This window comes from Nicotiana sylvestris, chromosome 12 (genome assembly GCF_000393655.2).
Source record: "Nicotiana sylvestris chromosome 12, ASM39365v2, whole genome shotgun sequence".
NCBI classification, from domain to species: Eukaryota; Viridiplantae; Streptophyta; class Magnoliopsida; order Solanales; family Solanaceae; genus Nicotiana; species Nicotiana sylvestris.
In genome coordinates, this window is record NC_091068.1 from 144,300,507 (window position 1) to 144,316,998 (window position 16,492).

Here is a 16,492-nt window from a genome sequence, read left to right on the forward strand (position 1 = left end):
AGCTCAAAACACACATCTATTACGTACCAATTTTAGCTAATTTCTAACATACTAAAAAACAAAATGGGGAAGGGAAGGAAACAGAAATACAATAAATTCCAACATCATGGAATCGATCTCTAGCAGAGCAAACAGGCATCTACTGAGTGGCAATAGCCAACAAACTCTAAAGCTTCAAGTGTATTATTCACATGGCCATAGGGATTCAGCTTACATACCTGGATATAAACCAAAAACAGCCACAGAACTTCAGCAAGAAAATAGTAATATCACCAGAGTTTAAAACAACAACAAGCAGCAACTATCAATCAGCTTTAACCATGTTTTGAACCCAGAAAAAGAACAACAATATACTCAAGTTTTTAAAACCCAAGAAAGATGAAAACCATCTGCAATGGAAGAGTATTTGTGATTTTTTTTTGTATTTTTCTTTCTAATTTTTGAAACTCTATCAGTGTGTGTGTATTCTTTAGTGTTTTAGGTGCAGAGAATAGTATTTTTAAAATCTCCTCCTTTAGAGTGAGGGAAAGGGTTCTATATATAGGTGCTCACTCTCCATGTGCTACTAAGGAATTTTTGAATCAAATCTCTGCTGCCCACCCTAAATTTCAGGAAAAAAACATCTTTCAAAACTGATTTCTGTACAGCTGTCAGATATTTTTATTTTTCAGCCTTTTATCCTAACAATTTTGGGCAGCTGTCCATTTTAAGAAGTTTCCATTTAGTTACTAAAGATTCTCCCAAGTTAAAATGCCCAAATTACCCCCTTAAATTCCTAGTTATTCAATTAACCCCTTGAAAGTTTATACTATCCCCAAATCAGGACTAACACATTTAGGCAAAGAACATATCGAAATTCAGATTGAACAAACAATAGTCATTAAGCATTTGAACCTTTTAAGCTAACCAAAACAAAACAATTCAGCAAACAGAAGCATTTACATCTAAAACCAAACGATTTTCAAATTGTTCAAGCTTATTGAAGCTACGAGATGAAAGACCTAACAAAAATTAAACTAGACTAAACATGCAAATTGAGTAAGGAAACAAATACGAAAGGAAAGATTAACCAAGGACCTATAAGAAATCAGAAGGAACAAAATCCAGGTTCAGAAGATTTTTCATCAATGAACTCTGAATTAACCTAAGAACAAAATTAAACCCTTACAATTCAGAAAAGAGAGGAAAAGAAATACCCTCCGAACAATGAAAACTCTGGACTTCGAATACATTTGGTCCGGTCAGAGGCGAATCAACTAAATCCCGGCGACTCCGAAATGAGTTTAAACTTACATTAACCAATAGCTCTTAACAAAAGCCATTGGCTAATGTCAGTTTCAGACTCAAAACATGCTCAAATCGACGGAGAAATCAAATAAAAGACATGATATTCTTGACCATTTTTAAATCTAAAATATGTGACTTTTGGATCAATCGAAAGACATGGTCACGAGATAGATGATGAGAGGGGAAGGTAGTGATTACATGGTGTCGATTTTAGTAGTTTGGAAGAGGTTGGGTGAATTAGGGCTTGGCCCCAGATGTGGATTTGGCGAGTTTGGGCGGTGATTTAAAGGAAGCTATTTTTGGGTTTGAACAGAGGGGGAAAGGGTAATGGTGTGGTAAGAATTTTAGGGTGATTTGAGGTGTTGCCGCCGGCCGGTGGGGATTTGGAATTTAAGGGCGGTAGATCTCTAGGGTTTGGGGTGAGGCAGACGGATTGGGGATTTGACTGGGGGGAACCGGTTAGGACATACATGTATTGGAATAAATCAGTTCCCAGCCGTTGGATCACACAAGATCAACGTCTGGGATTCGCTTGAAAGAAACGGCGTCGTTTGGTTAAGTGGGGTAAGACCTGGACCAGGTAAATTGGCTTCGGGTTAGGTTTGGGGCTGACCTGGGGTTGGATTTGGGCTCAAACGATTTGGCCCAATTTTGGGGCCAAGTTAGACCCTTTTTAATTCTTTTCTCTTTCTTTTTTTTCCCTTTTTTTTCCTTTAATTAACTAAAATCCTAAATTACATATCAAATTAATCTAATTTGCAAGGTTAATCTAATTATCTAATTGTAATATTTACAAAATTAGTTGATCCTAAATTAAAGAAAAGAAAATTACTAAATTAGAATTAAAAGACTAAAAATGCAAAAGTAAGCCAATTTTTATGATTTTTGTTTTTTTAATAAAGCAACTAATTCACTAATTAACCTAAAATGTAAAAATAAATCCTAAATGCAATGCATGGTATTTTTGATATTTTCATGATTTTTAACAGAAATAAACATGCACAGAAATGCAAACAATTAGCACAAATTCTCACAAAATCCTATAAACTGCAAATAATGGAAAAAATTTATTTTTTTTGAATTTTATAGGAGTAATTCATATAGGGCAAAAATCGCGTGCTCACAGCTGCTCTTCTTTGCTCGGAAACACGAAGAGTTTTCGTGCAAAGATAAAGTAATCGGATACAAGCGATTTTTGCCCGTTTGAATACTTTGTGGGAAGAATTTTTAAGAAATTTGACCGCACCTTGCTTCCGAGGTTGCCTACATATTCTTGGCTATAAAGGAATCAGGTCGGTGTAGTTCGGGAAGTTTTGGTAGCTGGGACTACCAGGAAACTGTGATTTCACTGTTGCTGCTGCTACTACTGCTTGCTGAACTCCTTATTACACCAAGACAAAATAAAAAAAACTAGACCAAACTATGATCTATGAATTACAAGAATCCTATCTATATCTTCAAACTTGATATTGCAGTTTCTGTCGCTCTGCTGACTTGTACTCTCCAGATGAGCTTCATTTGTTGCTGACTTGAATTGCATTCTGAAATGAATTCCCTTATTCTCCAGGCGGGCGCATGATTGCCGGCACTTGAACTGTATTCCCGTGTTCTTCAGGTGGGCGCCTGATTGCCGAAACTTGAATTGTATCCCCTTTGTTACCTTAAACTGTTTTCCCTTGAATCTGTGATGTCTTCCTTTGAAACTTGAACTACTTCTCTTGTTCTCTAGGTAGGTGCCTGACTGCCAAAACTTTGAACGGCATTCCCTTGCTCTCCAGGTGAGCGCCTGATTGCCGAAACTTTAACTGTATTCCTTACTCTCCAAGTGGGTGCCTGATTGCCAAAAGTTTAACTATATTCCCTTGCTCTTTAGGTAGGCGCTTGATTCCCAAAACTTCAACTGTATTCCCTTGCTCTCTAGGTGGGCGCCTGATTGCCAAAACTTCAACTGTATTCCCTTGCCCTCCAGGCGGGCGCCTGATTACCAAAGTCTAACTGTATTCCCTTGCTCTCCAGGTGGGCGCCTGATTGCCAAAACTTTAAATGTATTCCCTTGCTTTCCAGGTGGGCGCCTGATTGCCAAAACTTTAACTGTATTCCCTTGCTCTCTAGGTGGACGCCTGATTGCCAAAACTTTAACTGTTTTTCCTCAGAACTGACCTATTTTCCCTTATTCTCCAGGTGGGCTCCTGATTGCTGAACTTGACTCGTCTTCCTTTGAACATTGCTGCTTTCCCTTTGTTCTCTATATGGGTACCTGATTTCCAACACTTTAACTGCTTCTTCTCGAAACTTGACTTGTTTTCCCCTGTTCTTTAGGTGGGCTCCTGATTGCTGACCTTGAACCATATTCCTTTGAACATTGTTGCTTTCCCTTTATTCTCCAGGTGGGTGCCTGATTTCCAACACTTGCACTGCTTTTCCTCGAAACTTGACTCGTTTTCCCTTGTTCTCCAGGTAAGTTCCTGATTGCTGAACTAGAACCATATTCTCTTGCTACTTGGAACTGTTTTCCTTAGAAACTTGCACCATTTTCCCTTGCTCTCCAGGTGGGCGCCTGATTGCTGAGCTTGACCTGCTTTCCTTTGATCTTGTGTCGTCTCCCCTTGTTCTTCAGGTGGGTGCCTGATTGCTGAACTTGAATTGTCCTCTTCTTGAAACTGCTTTTCTTTGAACTATCTTCCCTTGTTTCTCCAGGTGGGTGCCTGATTGCTTGAACCTGAACTATTTTCTATTCTTGAAACTCGTGTTGTCTTCCCTTGTTCTTTAGGTGGGCACCTAATTTCAACAAAACAGACAAAACAAAAGACATTTTTCTTCCACAGTTTGACATTGGGAACATCTGTGAGTGTTAACTGATTTCTTCTTATCAAAATAAATTTTAAACATTCTAAACTAAATTCCTTTATCCTGAAAATTTCAAACCAAGCCTCATCTCAAAAGTGAATAACTCAACTGCCAAATTATACTTCCCAAAAGTAGACCTCTCGTCAGACCTTTGTCATTTGCGAGGGTCTAAAAAATTACTAAATTCTCTTATCCAGGAGGATAGTGGAGCTTACTACCGAGCCTATCTGGCACTGCTTTCCTCACAGAGGGTTTCTCCCAAATAAACGATTTCCTGCCCCTGTTTCAATCAAAGAAAAATATTGTCAGTTTGAAAATGTGGTGGTTAGTTTGCGGCATTCTTGCTGAGGGTGGCTTTCCCACTGCCATGCTTTGTTCTACTCAGCTGCATCTGACTAGCCAAGAGTTATTTAGCCTTCTGATTGAACCTTAACCACGAAACCTTGAATGACCCGAGTGCCCTATAATCAACCTATTGTTTTATCATGTCTGTCTCTCCCATCTGAACCTTTGTGTTTCTACCCACAATTCACGAAACCACTTGATCACTTGAACCCTTGCTAACACCTTATTTTTCCTTTTTGCATCATGCTATTTTTGGCATGTTGTGGCCGCACTTTGATTTGTGCAATTTAGAAGTTAGTAATAAGCTTTGCAATCCTTTATTTTGCTTAGAAAGTCTAACATTGAAAAAGCTTTAGAGGAATAGACCCAAAAGGAAATGAAATGTAATGACTTCGAGAGTTATGACTAGAGAAGAGAATCAAAACAGAAAGACTCTTTGAGGAAGAAAGGGAAAAGTGACTTATCTGAGTGAGGTTGCTGGCGTCAATGGTCACGACATGCACTTCGGATTAATCAGTCTAGTCCATTAAGTCGATCCTCTTTCAATCTTCACACTTTATGCCTAGGGTTCTTATAATCTGACTCCTTTGCCAAGTTAACAACCTTGTTCGGCTTGCGGTGCCCTGAAGTGGTTTTCACCAGCAAACCTCTCTCATTTATTCATCTCTCAACTCACCATTGCCTTACGGTGTCTGTGAGGGTTTTCACAAATAAGACTCTCTCATTTTTAAATTCTCTCAGCTTGCCATCGCCTTACAGTGCCCGTGAGGATTTTCACCGATAAGACTCTCTCATTTTTTCATTCTTCCTGCTCAGAACAGAGTGTTGCGTGAATCACACCTCTGCTTGCTCGACTTGGAATCTCTCAAAGACTGATCAGAAGGTCTTTCTTTAGACCGTGATGTGGGCTTTTGGATAGGGTTAGAAAGAAAGGGTATCACAAAGGCTCAAAATAACTTGCATGGGTTCAAAATTACAACTTTTGGAATCAGATTTCTTACAACAATCACAACTTTCTGCCCCAGTTTCTTTGCTTGGGGACTTTTAAATTTTTATTTGGATGGGACCGAACTGTGAGGTTGCCTACGTATCCTTAAATGGAATCAGGTCGAACGTAGTTCATGTCATAGGAATTGTTTTGTTGTTGTTACTTTTTCCTTCTTTCTCTCTTTTTCCTTTTCTTTTCTCTTTTTCTTTCTTTTTTTCTTTTTTTTCTTTTCTTTTTTTTTTCTTTTCTCTTTTCTCTTTTCTTCTTTACTTACCTTTTGCGTTCGTGTTTCTGAATTTTGCTACCGATTCCAAAAGAGGGGTATGAAAGGAAATAAATAAGGCTCAAAGGGGTATCAAAGGATAAAGTGTTTAGATAGCAGAATAAAATGCCTTCGTCATTTCAATCTTCAAAATATGCCAAGTACAAACAAAAATTTAGACAAACCAAATAAATCATACATAATATCTTTTGACTGCATCAGAATTGATAGCCATATATACACATTTACCTTCTATATCTGTTAAATATAAAGCACCATTGGACAACACTCTTGTTACAATGAACGACTCCTGCCAATTTGGGGCGAACTTGCCTTTCGCTTCAGCCTGATTTGGAAGGATGCGTTTCAATACTTGCTGACCCACTTCAAATTTCTGCTGACGCACCTTCTTTTTATATGCTCTTGCCATTCTCTTTTGATACAACTGGCCATGACACACTGCTGCCAGTCTCTTCTCATCAATCAAACTCAATTGCTCCAAACGGGTTTTGACCCATTCATCTTCATTGATTTCGGCTTCAGCAATAATCCGAAGGGATGGAATTTCAACTTTTGCGGGTATCACTGCTTCAGTACCATATACCAACAAATAAGGAGTTGCACTTACTGAAGTGCAAATAGTAATGCGATAACCCAGCAGAACAAAGGGAAACTTTTCATGCCATTGCCTGGAACCTTGCACCATTTTTTGAAGTATCTTCTTTATGTTCTTGTTGGCTGTCTCGACTGCTACATTCGCCTTGGGGCGGTATGGGGTGGAATTACGATGTGTAATCTTAAACTATTGACATACCTCTTTCATCAGATGACTGTTAAGATTAGCACCATTATCTGTGATGATCACCTTTGGGATTCCAAACCGACAAATGATATTCGAATGAACAAAATCAACCACTGCCTTCTTGGTCACAGATTTGAAAGTTTTAGCTTCCACCCACTTGGTGAAATAATCAATGGCTACCAGAATGAACCTGTGCCCATTGGATGCTGCTGGCTCAATTGGTCCGATGACATCCATACCCGAAACAACAAAGGGCCATGGTACAGACATTGTGTGCAATTCAGATGGTGGATAATGAATCAAATCTCCGTGTACTTGGCATTGATGACACTAGCGCACAAAGCTGATGCAATCTCGCTCCATGGTGAGCCAATAATACCCTGCTTGAAGAATTTTCCTTGCCAGAACATACCCACTTATATGCGGTCCGCAAACCCCGGAATGCACTTCGGTCATGATAGTCGTGGCTTGTCTAGCATCTATGTATCTTAACAATCCAAGATTTGGAGTTCTTTTGTACAAAACTCCTCCACTGAAGAAAAATCCACTTGCCAAACGTCGAATTGTTCTCTTTTGATCCCCTGTGGCTTGTACCGGATATATCCCCGACCTGATATACTCCCTGATATTGTGGAACCAAGGTTCACTGTCAAGTTCTTCTTCTACCATGTTACAGTAAGCATGCTGATCGCGGACCTAAATATGCATAGGGTCAATATAAGCTTTATCTGGATGATGCAACATCGACGCCAGAGTAGCCAAAGCGTCAGCAACCTCATTGTGGATCATTGGGATATGCCTGAACTCCACTGATCTAATCCGCTGACAAAGATCCTACAGACATTGTCGGTATGGTATGAGCTTCAAATCTCGAGTCTCCCATTCTCCCTGGATCTGGTGCACTAACAAATCTGAATCTCCCAAAACCAGCAGTTCCTGGACTCTCATGTCCATGGCTAACCTTAAACCCAGAATGTACGCTTTATACTCGACCATGTTGTTGGTACAATAGAAATGAAGCTGAGCAGTGACAGGGTAGTGATGCCTTTTTTCAGAAATGAGTACAGCTTTTATTCCAATGCATTTCATGTTAGCGGCCCCATCGAAGAAGAGTTTCCAATCGGGCTTTTCATCCTTCTCGAGCTCATCAATATGTATTACCTCTTCATCAGGAAAGTAAGTCCTTAAAGGTTCATATTCTTCATCCACCGGGTTCTCGGCCAAGTGGTTGGCCAAAGCTTGGGCTTTTATCCCCGTCCGAGTCACATATACGATGTCAAACTCTGTGAGCAAGATCTGCCACTTTGCGAGCCTTCCTATGGGCATGGGCTTCTGAAAGATATACTTTAAAGGATCCAGGCGAGAGATGAGGTAAGTAGTGTAAGATGATAAATAATGCTTCAACTTTCGTGCTACCCAAGTCAGGGCGCAACATGTCCTCTCAAGGGGAGTATACATAACCTCATGAGATGTGAACTTCTTGCTGAGATAATAGATGGCTTGCTCTTTCCTACCAGTGATGTCATGCTGACCCAACACACAACCAAATGAGTTATCCTGGACTGTCAAATAAAGGATCAAGAGTCTTCCAAGTTCCGACGGGACCAACACAGGTGGGTTCGACAAATACTCTTTGATCTTATCGAATACTTCCTGGCACTCATCAGTTCATTTGACCGCAGCATCCTTCTTTAGCAGCTTAAAGATGGGCTCACAAGTTGTCGTGAGCTGAGTAATAAACCTGTTGATGTAGTTCAACCTCCCTAGCAGACTCATCACCTCGGTCTTGTTCTTTGGCGGTGGCAATTCCTGGATAGCTTTGATCTTTGATGGATCCGGCTCAATGCCCTGTTGACTAACTATGAATCCCAACAGTTTCCCAGATGGAACACCAAATGCACACTTTGCAGGATTGAGCTTAAGATTGTACTTACGGAGCCTCTGGAAAAACTTTCTCAAATCTTTAACGTGGTCAAACTACTTCCTGGACTTTATGATCACGTCATCCACGTACACCTCAATCTCCTTGTGTATCATGTCATGGAATATGGTTGTCATTTCCCTCATGTAAGTTGCCCCAGCATTTTTCAAACCAAAAGGCATGATCCGGTAGTAATATGTTCCATATGGCGTGATGAATGTCGTCTTTTCCGAATCCTCCTCATCCATTAAAATCTGATGATGCCCTGCATAGCAATACACCAAAGACCCAATCTCGTACTTGGAATAGTTGACAATTAAAATGTGGATATTTGGCAGTGGGAAATTGTCCTTTGGACTTGCTTTGTTGAGGTCACGGTAATCAACACACACTCTGGTCTTACCATCTTTCTTCACAACATTGGCTAACCACGTGAGATACCGCGTGACTTGAATGACCTTTGCATCAAGCTGCTTTGTGACTTCTTCTTTAATCTTCACACTCATGTCAGTTTTGAACTTTCTCAACTTTTGCTTGACAGGAGGGAATGCTGGATCAATTGGCAACTTATAGACCACCAAATCTGTACTCAAGCCTAGCATGTCATCATACGACCATGCAAAATATCCTTATATTCCAACAATGCTTTAATTATTTCTTCCCTGATTTGCGGTTCAAGATAGACACTTATCTTAGTTTCTCTGACATTATCCGGATCCCCTAAATTGATTGCTTCCGTATCATTCAGATTAGGCTTGTTTTTTTTTTCAAAATGATTTAGTTCCTTACTAATCTCCTCAAATACCTCATCCTCATCGTATTCTGATTCATCATCACACTCTATTTCTTGGATTATTATTTCAGAATTAGATTGACTTTTAAGGCTTGGCCGAGGATTCCTCATGCATGTCATGTCATTGAACCAGCATAAAAAGAACTGTACAAAGAAGAAAAGAAAACAAAAATAAAACTATCAGGAATGATGGAAAAGGGAAATTGCATTTCATTGAAAATAAAGGATAACAGGATTTGTACATTAACAAGCGAAAAATAAAAATCTGGATTAGAACCCTGGAATAACTTAGATAGAAAGGAAAATAAAACAAACTACCAAGACTCCTTCCGAGTAGGGAGAGGAGTAGCCTTACAACTGTTAAGCTTTACATTCGGCCCGACGAACTGCACGTCTGCTTTGATAGAACCTTCTCCAACTTCTACCATGTTCACATCATCAAACAACCTCTGGAACCTTTCAATTAATTATTCACCAACGTCAACCACAGAACTTGGAACTATCGTCACTGGGCGTTTCCTAGCACCAAGCTTGACAAAAGACCTGGAGAGACGCGGAATAGGTTTCGAAAGTGCCCACGCCTTTTGTTTTAACCTTCTAGCCCTTTTCACATCTGTCGCCGTGGGTTTGAATTTGAGACCGAATGTACCCAAGTTTTCAGGGAGGGACACTAGCTATATGATACCCTACAAGGATGCACCCAGACCTTTACCTAGCACAAAACCATTTTTCAGCATTTCAGAGGCCATCATGACGGATGCAAAGGCTATCTTTGGAGTTGGAACACATTTCCCTTCTGGAACCTTCTCGACCGGCACTGTTTCAAAAACTTGATAGACCCAAGGCCCTTTGACATCTTCAGCCTCAATGAATGGGACAGAAGCATCACTGTGAGCACACAAATTCTCATCACCGTGCACGATGATCTCCTGTCTATCCCACTCGAACTTGACCATCTGGTGCAAGGTGGACAGGACTGCTTTGGCGGCATGTATCCAAGGATGACCTAACAACAGATTGTAAGAGATGGCTACATCCAGTACCTGGAACTCCATGGTGAATTCCACCGATCCTATTGTCAATTCAAGCACTATATCACCGATCGAGTCTTTTCCTCCACCGTCAAAACCTCGGATGCATATGCTATTCTTGTGAATCCTCTCATCATCAACTTTCAACTTGTTCAGAGTAGAGAGAGGACAGATGTTTGCATTGGAACCGTTGTCAACTAACACCTTGGTGACCACAGAATCTTCACATTTTACCGTAAGATAGAGAGCTTTGTTGTGTTCAGTACCTTCCACATGCAACTCATCATTAGAGAAAGTGATCCTGTTTACCTCAAATATTTTGTTGGCGATCTTTTTCAGATGGTTCACGGAGATTTTGTCAGGGACATGAGCTTCGTTCAGAATTTTCATCAGGGCCCGACGATGCTCGTCTGAATGGATCAGCAATGATAACAAGGAAATCTAGGCAGACATCTTTCTCAACTGCTCCACGATGGAGTAATCTTGCACCTTTATTTTTTTCAAGAACTCCTCCACCTCTTCTTCAGTGACTTCTTTATTTACTAGAACCGGATTATCTCTGGATGTTTTAGCTTTCCTTAACTCTTCCGGGGCAAAGCATCTCCCCGAACGAGTTAATCCCTGGGCCTCGTTAACTTCTTCTTTCACTTCCTTTCCCTTATAGGTCACTATCACCCGTTCATAGCTCCACGAGATAGCCTTGGTGTTGACTACCGGCAACTGGGTTACCGGCTTGATGATGACAGGGTCCGTACGGGCACCTTCTACAATTATAATAAGCTTATTTGCCAACCTTGGCACGACCACTTTTGACTTTTCTTGCTTTGCCATAGAATCACTTGGAGATCTTTTCTTAACTACCATAGATGGCTCACCATTTGTCATGCTTAACTTGTTCACTGATCCTCCAACCGCTGGTTTTTTGACTAGCCTAGCCTCACTGGACCGAATCATCATAACAGACTGTGAAGGCTTCTTGGGCTCCCCCTCCCTTGTGCACTATCTCGATCATGTTTGTTTCCTCATGGGTTGGCAATGGGTTCTGATTGATGTTGGGTGTCTCTGGAGTTTTGACTTCAATCCGATTTGTGTCGATGAGCTCCTGGATGGCATTTTTCAAGTGCCAGCACTTCTCCGTATCATGCCCCGGAGTACCAGAACAATATTCACAACTCAAGAAGTAATCAAGATTCTTTGGAGGAGGGTTTGGCAATTTCAACTCAATTGACCTCAGCATATCCAACTGCGTCAATCTATGAAATAAACTGGTATAGGACTCCCCCAACGGGGTGAAAGTTTTCTTCCGCTGCAACCTCTCGTTTTTAAATGCTGGATTGGGTCGGAAACCTGGGCCGGTAGGGTTTTGGTTGGCTCATGGGGGTGGGTAAGCATATTGTGGAGCTGGGTAGGTGTTTTGTGGGGTTGGGGCACACCATTATGAGTAGGCAGGAGGTTGAGTATATGTCTGGGCGTGATGGACAGAAATCTAAGGGTCTGGTGATGGGAAGTAGTGTTGGGGTAGATTATATGAGGTTTGGGTGTAGGTTCGGTGATGGGGTCGAGATTGGGTATAATGATGTGACGGGCCCCTCGATCCAAACTATGATCCTGAATCAATTCTTGCCACATCTTCTTTCTTCTTCTTTCTGATCACTCCTCCAGTACCATTCTGAATGGCTTGAGTAGTTGCTTTGATGGCCGAGTAGCTCATGATTTTACTTGATTTAAGCCCCTCTTCCACCATGCCACCCATCTTCACTACCTCGTTGAAAGACTTGCCTATGGCCGATATCAGATGGCCAAAGTAAGTAGGCTCCAGAGCCTGCAGAAAGTACTCCACCATTTCGCTCTCTTCTATCGGGGGGTTAACTCTTGCTACTTGTTCTCTCCAGCGAAAACCGTATTCCCTGAAACTTTCACTAGGCTTCTTCTCAATCTTAGTCAGAGATAAACAATCTGGAACAATCTCGATGTTGTATTGGAAATGACGAGCGAATGCTTGGGCCAAATCATCCCAGGTATACCATCTGCTGTGATCCTGACGAGTGAACCACTCCAATGCCGCGCCGCTCAGACTCTAGCTAAAGTATGCCATCAACAACTTATCTTTCCCATCGGCTCCTCTCATTTTACTGCAAAATCCCCTCAAATAGGCCACCGGGTCTCTGTGCCTATCATATAGGTCGAATTTAGGCATCTTAAATCCCATAGGCAGTTGAACATCGAGAAATAGACATAAATCTTTGTAGGCTACACTCACTTGGCCTCCCAATCCCTACATGTTTCTGAACGACTGTTCCAAGCTTCTTACCTTCCTGAACATCTCCTCCTGCTCTAGGTTTTTAGGTGGTTTCTCAGTCTCAACTGGGAGGTCGAAATGAGGAGTGTAGGAGTAATGCTCTAGGGCCTTGAAAGTAGGCTTCGGGGGATAGTATTGGTTATCTTGGGTTTAGAATAATGGCTCACTGGAGGATCTATGGAGTGTAGCTAGCGGTGGTGCCACGAGAACAGGGGTGGTTGGTGGAGGAGGGTATGGGATTGGTTTGGGTGGTGGTGCTTGTGGGGTCTGGGAAGTGGTGCCTTGGTAGTGGTGGTAATGAGGGAAGCCTGGAGATGAATCAACAGTGGGAGGTTTTTGGGATTGAGCCAGGGGCGGGACGAAAGCCGCGTTAGCGGGGTATGATGATGGTGGATGCCCTTTCATCCACGCCTGGTACATCTCTGCCATTTGGTGTTTCAACTTATGTACCTCCTCTTTTAGATTAACATCAGACTCTTCCCCCTCCCTTGACGGATCAATAGCACTTGCATCCAGTTCTTGGCCAGCCATGATCAACTTGTCTTTGGACCTGGTGTTGTACGGGTGAGTTGCCAGAATGCCAAACAAACTAACCACCTGCCTGAACTTGATGACAACAAGCAAACTGGTTAGTGATTAAGAGCTTAGCAGATATGCAACCGCACGTTGGGGATGCAATGCACCTAAGCAGTTAACCATTTCTATTATGCATTTAAACGGTTGCTTACGTCATCCCGGCTTTCACTAATTTCCATTTTGCAATTTCTTTCTCTTTTTTTTTTTCTCATTCCTGCTTTTCTTTGCTAGATTCTTGTTTTTGTTATTTTGTTCTCTCATTTTTCTCTCTTTTTTGCCATTATTTTTCCCACAGTTTTTCTCGTTTTCTCTTTTTTTCTTCTTTTTTTATTTTACTGTTATGATCGAATCCTATGGGGATTGACTACATATCATGACGCCGCATGATCAGACCAAGCGTAGTTTCGGGGATAAGTGTAAAATAAAAGAAAGATACATTTTTTGGGTTTTCAATTTTTTTTATAAAATAAAAGCAAAACATCCTGGTTACAACAACTTCTCCTACAATATTTAATCATAAAAACTAATAGACTCGAAAAGGTAGACTAACAGACTCCAATAGAAAAATGAAAATACAGACTCGAAAATGGACTAACAAACTCTGGAAGAAAGATGAAAATACAGACTCGAATGAAAATCATGAATACATAAGTGCCTCAATTACTACTCCAAGGGCCCGTAGGACATCGGTCGGTCTTGCCGTGGGCCTATGCGCCATATCTTCTTGAAGGCGGAATAGGTCATCCATGATCTGTCGGACAAAAATCATAACGGAAGCGAAGAACATGGACCTGGTCATGTCTTCGCACTCGTTGCACTTCATCACAATGTAGTCTACAATGCTCCTAACCCTTTCTCTGATAATACCCTTCTCTTATAGCATCTGTCCAATCTGTTGAGATCTGGCCCCCAAAACTTGTTCAGCTGTATGATTTTGCTCTTGAAGCTGTTGCAGGTCTTTTTCTAGCTATGACATCGGTGCATAACAGTGTTCTCTTTCTACTTTGAAGCTCTTTGTTTGTTTGGCCATTTCATTCTCGAGGGTAGTTAGTTTTTTCTTTAAGTTGGTGGCTTCTCCCTCATACTTTCTTTTTAATTGCCGGACAAACTCGGCTCGTCCCTCTACGTTCTTTGCTAACTATGCCCGGGCTCTCGCCAGATTACCATCGGAATTTTCTAGATCATCCTCGCACTCGGCTATTTTCCTCCTAAGACCATTTATGAGTCTTTCATCCTTTCGACTCCTTTCCTAATTCTCAGCAACTATCTTCATTTTTTGGATTTGGACTTGAATGGCTTGGTTTTCTTGGGCCAATTTCTTTTTCTCCCCTTCATCGGCAGTGGCCTGTACAATTTTGTCAAATTTAAGATCTCGAATTTGTCCCTCCAATTTGCTTATTGTGGCTCTATAACTTGCTTCTTTTGCCAACCAATCTCATTGCTCCTGTGCTCCATTAGTGAATTGTTGTACATGGGACCTTTTGGCGGGTCGTTCAGGCTCTTGATGGACTTGAGACCTTTTACCGTACCAAGTTGTGTAACTAGGCTCCAACTCGCCTCTGGACAAATCCCGTACCTGAGTCTTTGGCTCTAGGAACCTACATTGATGCCAAATTCGATGCACCCTTTCTTCCGGGTAATCAGCTTTTGGTCCCAGTTCGATGACCTGCCGACTCAGATCCTCATCATGCGGGATAGTCTGGTACCTGCCTAACTGGCGTAGAACTCTGTGTAGGGCATAAGGCCGAGTACTCCGAAGACCCATCAATAGAAAAAACATACTTCGGCCGACATGTAAATGACTTCACTGACCGGGAGCCACCCGAATGTCCATTCAATCTTGCTTGCAGTCAGGGAGCTCAAATGTGCAAACCATGCTTCCGTACCATCCGGAAACTCATGGCCCTCCACCCGATTTTCATGTTTTTCAATGCATTTAAGACCGGTCATACCACAGTTCATGTACCCCGGGCGGTGGCAAAGGTATTCCTCCATCCAGAGTTGTAGAAGCATATTGCATCCCTCAAAAAAATTTCCTCCTTTTCGGCAAACAGTTAGAGCTTGATAAATCTCCGCTAGGATCATCGGTACAATGGTGCCATTAGCCTTTTTAGTCATGAAGTCGGTTATTCCCAAAAGCCCCAAATATATGTTTCCATCCTTTCTTGGGCAAATTAGAACGCCCAGGAATGCCACTATAAAAGTCAGTCCCTGTCGAGCTTCCCATTTATCTTTATTTCCTAAATGAGTTAGGCCGGTATCTGGAGTCTCAAAATCGCGGGGCTTCCCGTAACGTCGGTACAAGAAGTGGAATGTGCAAAATCCCTCAGCCAAATTTCCGTCTTTAACTTCGCCACTGATGCTTAGAAGATCCAGAAACTTATGGGGAGTCACCGTTCTAGGTGCCACTAGGTATTGATTTCTGAGATTCCCACTAAAACCAGCGTAGCCCGCTATTTCCTCAAGCGTAGGGGTTAGCTCAAAAACAGCAAAATAGAACACATTATGTGTTGGTTCCCAAAAGGGTATCAAAGCCTCAATTATATCCTTCCTCGGCTTAATCTTCAGAAGACCAATAAGACCGCCCAAAGATTTTATCACAGTACCTCTATTGACTTCCCCTAAATCGTTCCACCACATATGGAGTTCTAACGGCATTTCCTCGAGGATTGTGAAAGGTTCATTTTCAATCGTGCTCATCCTGCACATTTATTTAAAGTGATCGGTTAAAAAGACTAAGATTTACTTTGACTCAAGAGAAAAATACCAATTTTCGAAAATTGCCATTCAAAACAAACACTTTTGCGAATACAACCCTTCAGCACCTTAGGAAAGAAGATTTTAGGGCTGTGTTTGCTAACCAACCAAAATTTGAAGGAGGACCTTAGGTGGCTATTCTTGCAAAAGCAACCTTCCGGTGCCCTTTTTGGGGCATTTTGGCTATTTTGGACAAGAACGACATTACTTGATTTATTTGTGACAAAATAGCGACACTTCATATTTTTTGGATTATTTTTGCAAAAATGGAGTTGGACCCGATGAGGGTTGCCTACATATCCCACATCCAGTGAGAATCAAACTCGCGTAGTTCGGTCAATTTTGACGCAACAACAAAAAAAGAAACATAAATATTTTGAAATAGCTTTTTCCTTTTTCTTCAAAAATTTCGGCAGAGTTTCGGGATATTTTAGACACTAGATTTTCCACATGCGGGTAATTTCCTCTCTCTCACCTCAATTTGGTTTTTCTCAATTTTCTCCCCTATTCTAGAAGCCGGCCAGCATGCAATCTGAGTCAAATAAATGCGCAAGTAGCAGGTAAAATGCATCAGGATGGTCTTT

The 16,492-nt window shown here is 41.5% G+C and overlaps 2 protein-coding genes across 2 annotated transcripts; both read right to left on the reverse strand.

Moving 5' to 3' along the window:
- Nucleotides 1–4,357: 4,357 nt before the first annotated feature.
- On the reverse strand, nucleotides 4,358–6,435 carry LOC138883875 (uncharacterized). The gene is made up of 3 exons (XM_070164592.1): nucleotides 6,063–6,435; nucleotides 5,929–5,987; nucleotides 4,358–4,414 (listed from the first exon to the last, which is right to left on the reverse strand). Exons 1-3 carry the CDS (start codon nucleotides 6,433–6,435, stop codon nucleotides 4,358–4,360), a joined length of 489 nt encoding a protein of 162 aa, XP_070020693.1.
- A 792-nt stretch (nucleotides 6,436–7,227) lies between these two features.
- LOC138883876 (uncharacterized) lies at nucleotides 7,228–10,666 on the reverse strand. The gene is made up of 8 exons (XM_070164593.1): nucleotides 9,936–10,666; nucleotides 9,617–9,701; nucleotides 9,258–9,389; nucleotides 8,533–9,018; nucleotides 8,311–8,472; nucleotides 7,948–8,184; nucleotides 7,459–7,863; nucleotides 7,228–7,365 (listed from the first exon to the last, which is right to left on the reverse strand). Exons 1-8 carry the CDS (start codon nucleotides 10,664–10,666, stop codon nucleotides 7,228–7,230), a joined length of 2,376 nt encoding a protein of 791 aa, XP_070020694.1.
- Between the last annotated feature and the right edge of the window lie 5,826 nt (nucleotides 10,667–16,492).